The sequence below is a fragment of the Takifugu flavidus genome, chromosome 12, assembly GCF_003711565.1.
Source record: "Takifugu flavidus isolate HTHZ2018 chromosome 12, ASM371156v2, whole genome shotgun sequence".
NCBI classification, from domain to species: domain Eukaryota; kingdom Metazoa; phylum Chordata; class Actinopteri; order Tetraodontiformes; family Tetraodontidae; genus Takifugu; species Takifugu flavidus.
Genome location: NC_079531.1, coordinates 2,809,040 through 2,818,245, shown reverse-complemented (window position 1 = coordinate 2,818,245; position 9,206 = coordinate 2,809,040). Strand labels below are relative to the sequence as shown.

The 9,206-nt window shown below is 42.8% G+C and overlaps 1 protein-coding gene across 3 annotated transcripts; it reads left to right on the top strand.

Annotated features, from left to right (window-relative positions):
- Positions 1–307: 307 nt before the first annotated feature.
- On the top strand, positions 308–7,287 carry rcbtb2 (regulator of chromosome condensation (RCC1) and BTB (POZ) domain containing protein 2). Of its 3 annotated transcripts, none has more exons than XM_057050194.1 (13): positions 308–560; positions 654–806; positions 992–1,128; positions 1,773–1,923; positions 2,143–2,309; positions 2,379–2,537; positions 2,670–2,777; positions 2,873–3,015; positions 3,103–3,293; positions 3,799–3,925; positions 4,445–4,584; positions 4,673–4,803; positions 4,878–7,287. In XM_057050194.1, exons 3-13 carry the CDS (start codon positions 1,003–1,005, stop codon positions 5,016–5,018), a joined length of 1,584 nt encoding a protein of 527 aa, XP_056906174.1. In that variant the 5' UTR covers positions 308–560; positions 654–806; positions 992–1,002; the 3' UTR covers positions 5,019–7,287. The 3 variants fall into 3 exon arrangements, with proteins under 3 accessions (XP_056906174.1, XP_056906175.1, XP_056906173.1); XM_057050195.1 differs by having other exon boundaries at positions 654–810; XM_057050193.1 differs by lacking the exon at positions 654–806 and having other exon boundaries at positions 309–560.
- Positions 7,288–9,206: the final 1,919 nt, after the last annotated feature.

The window sequence follows — 9,206 nt, the reverse complement described above, 5'->3', positions numbered from 1 at the left end:
GTAAGCCCATAACATAATTTTAATAACGTTTTCAAGGTGTCACATGTTTAATTAATTGCACGCAAATGTCCTGTGAGGCTATGAATTTAATAACATGATTTATCAATTAAGAAGATATCATTAATAACATGTTTAATTTGAGTATTGTATATTTTAGTTTTGATATTTTAATGAACAGGAAAGGTTGTGTGTCATTTCTTATATAAAATCATTTGTTAACTCATGCTGAAATTGGCGATCAATATCGTGACTGTGGTTACTGTTTTCCTCGATACACGACGGACGCATTTTCTTCCGACGGCCCCAAACGCACCATCCGTCATACCGGAAGTAAACTGTCGCTGAGTTTCTTAGCTCGGTGTTGCTACAATTAGCTAACTGCAGCAACAATATGCAATCACAGCGACGGATACGAAACTAAAATCTACACAGACGTTCCACGGTGTCATTGTGGGTTCGAGTGGTCTTTTATTTAGCCCGAGAGTTTACTAATGCAGCCATTTGCCATTCATGAGACAACAACATCGGTGACGAAACACCAGCGTTAGAAGAACAGCAAGGTAACATCAATAGTTTGTAACATCAACAACTTTTTAAGTGCATTAGCACTGTCGTGTTTTGGCCCGACGATCCGATTGTGTGTCTGTCCTCAGTTTCAGCATGCGACGTGCAGTTAATTGGTAAACAATGCCCGAGCCAAGACTGCGGGTGTGACCTGGACATGTCATTTCGATGGGCAATTCTTATGACCTCTGGTGATATGATTGATGTTGGAGATCTAAATTTCTAAGTGTGCCTTTCATTCAGTAGGTCAGCCCCTTAGTTTGAGGATATTATCAGATTTTGAGTAGATATATTAAATGTATAATGTAATACCAAGTTAGACGCCTCATAAGCTTGATTCTCCCTTTGTGTTGTACTGGCTGTGTACAATAAAGTAAGCATCCACATGTGTTTCTGCTGTCTTCATTGTTCTGGTTGTTTGTTTCAGATCTAAGTATTATGCTGGACGTGGGGAAGTGGCCAGTGTTTGCCCTCCTTCCTCCCGAGGAATTAAAGCTTATTCGACAGGCTTGTGTGTTTGGCAGCGCCGCAAACGAAGCCCTCTATGTCACAGTTAATGATGAGGTAACAGTAAGACTTCAGCAAAGTTCCTAATCCTCTTGTTTGTATTTAGACGAGGTTTAAGATAGACTCACCTTTAATAACACTGTTTTGATTATGTTGTTTTTGGATGGGAAAACACTTTGGGCTTCACACTCTCAGGGAGCATTTCCAAGTATAGAGATAAGCAGATAGAGTGAGGCTATACTTAGCTAATACCCCGGCAAGTACCATATTTATCCTGTGGATGTGTAGGGGCACGTCGTCTGCCCAGCCATGCATATATGTTTGCTGTCTGAGGTTATATTTTCAAAATAAGTGTCAATTGAACTATATTTGGCTGGCTCAAACTGGATTTAAAATGTTATGTCAGGAAACAGTCAAACATCTTGAGGTCAATCTGTTGCTACTGTTATTACTTACTGACTATATTGTTATTTTTTATAAAAAGCCTCTTATTCTTAAGATATTTAATTGCTTTTTAAATTTCACTGTTTTAATTTTATTTTACCTGGGTAGGACCTGGGTACACATTTCTTTGCTACCATTTGTTAGCGTGGTCTGAATGATAAAGGTCTCCTAGTGTTGCATCTCTCAACATGTGTGTTTGTGTCAGTAAGCTTCAGAAGCCACAGTCGTGGCATTTCAATGGTGTTTTGCCTTTGCAGGTCTTTGCTCTCGGGACAAACTGCAGTGGATGTTTAGGTCTCGGAGACCTTCAAAGCACTATTGAGCCTCGCAGGATTGATGTTTTGTGTGGAAAGAAGATTGTTTCCCTAAGCTATGGAACGGGACCTCATGTGGCTATTGCTACTGCAGGTAATCCACTTCAGACAAGTACATTTCCATTCCTTTGTCCCAGCATAAACACCAGGAGGATAGATTTAAATGTTTAAAAGCTATTAGTTCAGTGTTAACTGAATCCTTTATTCATCTTCATCAAATTTACTTTATCAAACATTCAATTGTAGACTGATATCTCATCATAAATATTAATGGCTGAGACAACAAATCCCAAATGATCTCACTGCTGAATAGATGGAGAGGTTTTTTCCTGGGGCCACAATGGCTACAGCCAGCTGGGCAATGGCACCACCAACCACGGCCTGACCCCTGCCCTCGTGTCCACTAACCTCCTGGGTAAGAGAGTGATAGAAGTGGCCTGTGGCTCCCACCACACGATTGCCCTGACAACCGATGGGGAGGTAAAGTGTGCCTCATTGATCGCGTCCCTGCAAAAACCTCAGATAGTAAATATTTATCATGGTACTCAGGTGTTCGCGTGGGGTTACAACAACTCAGGCCAAGTGGGTTCGGGATCCACTGCCAACCAGCCAACTCCACGTCGGGTCAGCAGCTGCCTGCAGAATAAAGTGGTGGTGAATATAGCCTGTGGTCAGCTTTGCTCTATGGCAGTTCTGGACAGTGGAGAGGTAACGGCTCATTTTGGGCTGAGAACCCGTGATCCTTTTCACCCTTTTGATGCCTATTCGCATCATTTTGCTTGACACGTAATATATCGTGTTTGCTCAGTGATTTGAATTTGTGGGGGGTTTCTTCTGCAGATTTATGGTTGGGGCTACAATTGTAACGGACAGCTCGGCTTGGGCAACAACGGAAATCAACAGACTCCGTGCAGGATCGCTGCACTCCAAGGCGTCAACGTCATCCAGGTCAGAGCCAAGAGAGATGGATGTTATGGGCCTCTGCGTTGATGTTTTATATCACTCAACATCTATCTTAACCACGCTTTTCCTTCCATACACAGGTTGCCTGTGGATATGCACACACAATAGCACTGACAGATGAGGGTTTTGTTTACTCCTGGGGCGCCAACTCTTATGGCCAGTTGGGAACCGGCAACAAATGTAACCAAGCTGTTCCCACGCTGATAAATACTGAAAAAGAGAGGTTAGATTCTTTTTTTACTCGAGGCAACACTATATATATATAATTAAATGTATTTTAGATGTTTATACTTTTCATTTTGGTCTTCAGGATGGCAGAAGTGGCTGCATGTCACACCAGCCACACTTCAGCTGCCAAGACCCAGAGCGGACAGGTTCTAATGTGGGGTCAGTGCCGAGGTCAGGCTGTGGCCAGCCCCCACCACACTCATTTCAGCAGCACTGACGATGTGTTTGCTTGCTTCGCCACACCTGCAGTCACATGGCACCTCCTCTCAATAGGTACGGGGCTTAAAGTATCATAAAACTGTCCAAACCCAGATAGGAGCAATCACGCTTGTCCTTTGCTCTTTCACAGTATAAGTGAAGGTACTTGTGGCATGTGGCATGTGGTAGACATGTGTGTCACTTTTGTAAATTCCTGGAAGTGGTCTAAGAAGCAAACAGGAACCTCTGTTTCCTGGCAAAGTCAAGCTGGCGTTTGTGTCTGATCCTATTTGAAGATGTCTCAAGCTAAAGAGCGTAAACATTCCTCAGTCACGTCACATTTGTTCTCCTTTCCATGGTGTTAGCAGCCCCCTCTAAGTGCACTCTGTTCTTTTCTGCTAATGGTAGAAACACCACTATTAACACTGCCTGCGTGTGATGTAGTTAATGACATTGTAATATAAATAATCCCAGTTTTTATATCTACAAATTATGTGTGAACGACACGTTTTCACACAACTGTAATCTACACATGCACAGAAAAACACTAAATATATTTATGTATTTTTTTATTTGCCAGATGCTGAAGACTATATGACTGTTGCGCAGTCTTTAAAAAAGGAGTTTGACAGCCCAGAGATTTCCGATTTGAAGTTTTTGGTCGATGGAAAGTGCATCCACGTTCACAAAGCTCTGCTGAAAATCAGGTACGAAGAGCATTTACAGTCTTCGATAGGGTTCAATACTGAACAGGTAGACCACGTTTGCAGCACGAAAATCCACTTTTGTGCTGCGAGATCTGTGATTTTTTTTTAATGCCATGCTGACCGAGCACGGTGCCGCCTGGGATGAAACTCCGCTCAACAGCGTTTCTCCACTTTGTTCCCGTTTAAGTCACGTGAAAGCAGAGACGGTCCTTTTCTTTTTATAACCACACTTGAACACAGAGCATCAGCATTCCTGCCTCATGCTCCTTTGCACCATAAGGAGGAAGGAGCCTGCCTGTCTGCTACAATGACTTCAGTGCACACGCCAGCATGTAAACGCCCCAGTGCAGCATTTCTGCTCTGGCAGGATCGCACACACGATACATTTAAGATGCCCTGACACTGGGGGAAAAAAAGGTTGTCTTTCGAAAAAAGTGATTTTAAAAATTATTATCATGGAATTTAAAAGTGGCCAATTTGAAGTATTGGTATGTCGTATTTCCCTTTTTGTCCCTCCAGATGTGAGCACTTTCGTTCTCTGCTGAATGAATCTGACGAAGAGTGTATAGAAGTCAGCCAGTTCTCATATCTGGTGTACAGAGCCTTTCTGGAGTATCTTTATACTGACACTATAAACCTACCACCAGAGGATGCTATTGGTAAGCACATGTGTCATCAACACGTTGAGATTAACGCTCCGTGAAACAGTCCGCCCGTGCCTCACATACCTTCTTGTTGTATGTGTAGGGTTGCTGGATTTGGCTACATTTTACAGAGAGATGAGGCTCAAGAGATTGTGCCAGGAGACAATCAAAAGAGGAATTTCAGAGGAGAACGCCATCGCTCTGCTCTGTGCCGCGGTGAAGTATGAGGCGCGGGTAAGCTTATAGCATCATGGAAGTCGGGGGCTTGTGTATGTCAGCATTAACCACAGAGCCCTGTTCATTTCAAGGACCTGGAGGACTTCTGCTTCAAGTTTTGTGTCAACCACCTAACAGCCGTGACACAAACCCATGCCTTCGCAGACATGGACCACGAGCTGCTCAAGAACTTCATTAGTAAGGCCAGTCGCTACGGGGCCTTCAAAAACTGACGTGTGCCCCTGCAGTGACAGAGTGAACTTGATGAGGCTGTTAAGCTCCCTGATGTTTTGAGAGTCAGCCCTCAACCAAAGTAAACACGAGGCTGCTCAGTACTTCAAAGCTGCTTTGCAGAATATGTTAAGCCCGGACAGTTTAAGGTTTCACCCGCTGATGCTTCCATGTTTCCCTTCTGAGGTTGCAGCCCAACAGTTGTAGTTGTAGCTGACAGGAAACATGCACACGCACACACACAAAAACAAAGTAAAAACTAATCCACAAGTAGCCCTACTGACAAACCTTTTCCTTTTTTTAGTTTTAAAAAGTTACACATGTTCCTTTTCGTAAGTAAAAGGTCCGAATGAGGGAATTTTCTATCTGGTTTTATGGCACTTAGAAAAATGGTGTCTTTTAAACATTTATCACTGCCCACATAACCCATGTTTAGTGGTCACCATCAGCGCCGTCATTATTCAGGGATTCCATAAGAACATCTCACTGTATCCCTCCTCCCCAAAAACGAAGCAGCTAAAGTGTTAAAGTGGCTTAAAACATATCGATTCCTGTGTAACAGAATGTCATAACATGATAAAGCGCAGCTGATTATGACCCCTCCCCCCAGTTGTCTTAAATCTTAGTTTGGTTTGTTTACAAAATTGTCCTCTTTATTTTTTACAAGCACTGCTTTTGTATCTCCTGTGGTAGCACCACGTGCTCGTGAAATAGAAGTGGCTGGGCATAATTGCTAACTGTGGTGAATGAGGGCCACGGTAATTATAAATGTAGTTGCACAGTAATTGCACATTACTTTAATAGCTCCGTCTACGGTAAATAGCAACCAAAAATGTTTTTATTTTGACACGCCAATTGTGTTTTAGGCACATTTTCACTATTACTAAAACAATAATTTTCTTTTATACAAGAAATGCTGTTGACAATGGTAGAACTGATGAAAATGTAATGATAGATTTGTCATTTTGGATGTTACCACATGATTGGTGGTTTGTAATGAAAGAACTGATAGTATTAAAAATATTTTAGCTACAAGCTCAAAATATACTGTGGTATTTCCTACCATTAGAAGCTGTAAGCTACCTAATGGTTAATGTTCTGTGCTAAAAGCTTTGTGAGTACACGGTGTGACTCTATATTTGCTCAGATGAAGCTGTGCATGTCCTCTAATTTTCAATATAATCCCCAGCAGCATTCTCAATGAATGTCCAGCAGGTGGATTCAATAAAGAAAGTCAAAATGTCAAACTCTCCCCCCCTTTTTTTCCCTTTCTGTAAAGCAGGTCTAAACCAATGGAGGTGCACTTTAAAGGTTCTTTTAGTGTCCAGTGGGAAAGTTCCACTGCTGAATAGCTTCAGGAACCAAAGAAACTTCAGCACTGAGTTCCAAAAGGCGACCAAACAGCGAAGCTGAATGAAGGACTTGACATTCCTTGATTTTCCTCACGGTCCAAACACTATGTAGTGTGGGACCGGGACTATTTGGTGGATTGGCCAGAAGCACGACAGCAGCACTTTAAGCAGCTTCCAACCAGTTTGTTGGTGTGAAACTGTCGAAAATCTACAACTACCTGAAAATAACAAGTTGGACACTGGTTCAATAGAAAGACAGAGTTGTGCGCTAGACTGGAATACAAGGACCATGAACCCAAAGTGTCTGGCTTTCGGACAAATTATGATGAAAGCCAGATCAGCATCTCGCAGATGATTATTGGGTTACTTTACTTCCAGCGAAGAGCTTCCCAAAACAACTCAATTTAGCTGAAATTGGCTTCCTGGAAAGAAAATCTGCTCAGAGCGATAATAGTACATACACCACCTTTAACTTTTGGGTGCAAAACTAAAATATATTCCATGTTCATTTAGTATTCAACAGCCAGAACACATCTATGCCATCAAGTGGCGCGTTTAAAAGCAACAGTTGGTGATGAGGAAGTGCTCACAGCTGCCAACCGTACATGGCCCTGTGCCACATGAAAGCCCTCCAGGACTGGGACAGACAGCTCAGAAATTCAATAAAATGCATCCTCTTTTTTTTCTTTACAGTTTGATTGAGCTGTTTCATTTTAGTTCTGGCTCTGCTGCAGCGAATAGGAAGGGCTAGAAAAGTGAGGAGGACGCTCGTTGCACTAGCTCCTGCGACTCCACACTGTATATTTCCCATCATCTTTATTTTCTGTACTTGCTGATAATCACTTGCGCTCTCGTTGCCACGAGAGGTTGTTTACACTGCACTAAAAATAAAACACCGACATCTGTGTCCAGTTTTTAACATGTGGGCCTTTGTTTTGAAAGGAGAGAGCTGCGTTGCATTTGGCTTTCCTGCGTGGTTATATTGGCTTCTCTCACCATCGCAGCAACACCGCGTCTCTTGCTGGTATTAACGTGGGAGCTGAGTTTCTGCGTTACTGGTGGAACCTGTAAACATGTTAAATAGTTGGAAGTAACTGAAATACCAAAATTCAAGCATGCGGCGCCGCTGGTTTTACCCATGAGACAAAGTTAAAATCCTCGAGCTGTGAACTTTGTGAGCAGTGATGTAATGAAAATAAATGCCTATTATGGTCATAAATAAATGGTGCAATTTATTCAGATTGAGATTTATTCAGGATATTTTCTATTCTGAACATGGTGTTCAGAGCCGGTGTGCTTGGAGGCACCGACAGGTCCGGTTCCTGCACATATAAGGACACATCCCAGGAAACTCGGCGTAAATCGGCTCTTCTTCTGAGATCTGGAAAGATGGCAAACATGACAAAGTTCCAAGTCCTCTTTCAGTTTCTAGAAGAGGTTTTTACTGTAATTGCTGTTGGTGGTTTCATGGTGGTGGGGTGGGGGGGGGCATCTGTGGGAGGAGGGATGTATTAACAAAGCAGTCAAAGGCTTGATAAGGCTGTGTGGGGGCAGCTGCTGGGGGCAGCTGCTGGAAAATAACCTCAGCTGATTCTTTTCTTGATATGGTTTTAGTGTTCAGTACTGGCTAAAGGGGAAAACACAGACGCGCATCTCACCCTCAGCTTTAGGTATCCAGGAGACCGACTAAGTCAGCTGACCTCACGTAGCTTCGGTTTCTCTGCTTTTTTTCTGCACAGCTTCTAAAAGGTGAACCACATAGTAACCACTGTCCCATCTCAGAAACTATCTGCAGCTCGTCGTTGACATTGTATTCTGAATATTATAATGTGTTGTAATACCATGAACGCCAGCGATCGTGATAAAGGCAAAGATTTTGATGCTAAAATCTTTGCTTTTATCACGATCGCAGACGTTCATGGTATTACGCAACATTATGTCAGCTACTATCTTTCTTCTGCAATTTTTCCCTCGTGCTTTAAAGCAGTCGGCTTCGGCCTCAGGGGTGCCAGACAGCTTCCGGTCATTGTAAGAAATTTAACAGTCCAGGGATTCCAGGCACACACTTGCATGTGAAGAGCTTGTTTTCATGCACCCGGTGGAACTATTTTGTGGCTGAAAGACAATAGTTGAGCTTTTCTCTACTCCCCCCCACCTCTTTGACACTACCGCGGCCTTGATCGTGTTTATTTGGGCTGCCAAAGAAAGACAGAGTGCTTATAAAACAGCCATCTCTTTGAGTCATTGTGCGATTTGTTTGACTATTGTGGGGATCATGTTCATTATTGTAGCAGCTGAAAAGGCAGCAGGACACAGTTGTCAGTGTGTCGTTTGGTTCTAAGGTGAAGAAAAATGTGCTTTGTTCGGTTGTTTGTCTTATCAGACAAAAATAAATTCATTTAGCTGCCGGACTGTAACGCAGACAGTATGGCAGCTGACATAAATGCACCAAATCTATGGTGTTCAGCCGCTGCAGTTCGTCTTAAAACTGTCAGAACAGACTTTCTACATGTGTGAGCCTAATTATTTATAAAGTCCACATTCCTCCCAGCTAAGCTGTTTCACTCCCAACAAAGACCCTGATGTTTTTACTGAGTGTAGAAGGTTAATGCAGTTCCTCAGAGCAGTAAAGAGAAGTGGGAAGGGTCTGACAAGGGCTGGAAGGAGAAAGTGTTCAGCACTGTTCATTAAGATGTCGCGGCGGAATAAAAAAATCTGGCACTCCCTGCTCAAGCTGCAGCCCACACAGGCAGTGAAAAGACAAGGTTGATTCAACCCAATAATGTTGCTTTCACTGTGTTTCACAAAACTACCTAATCAAAGTGTAAAGCAGAAAAA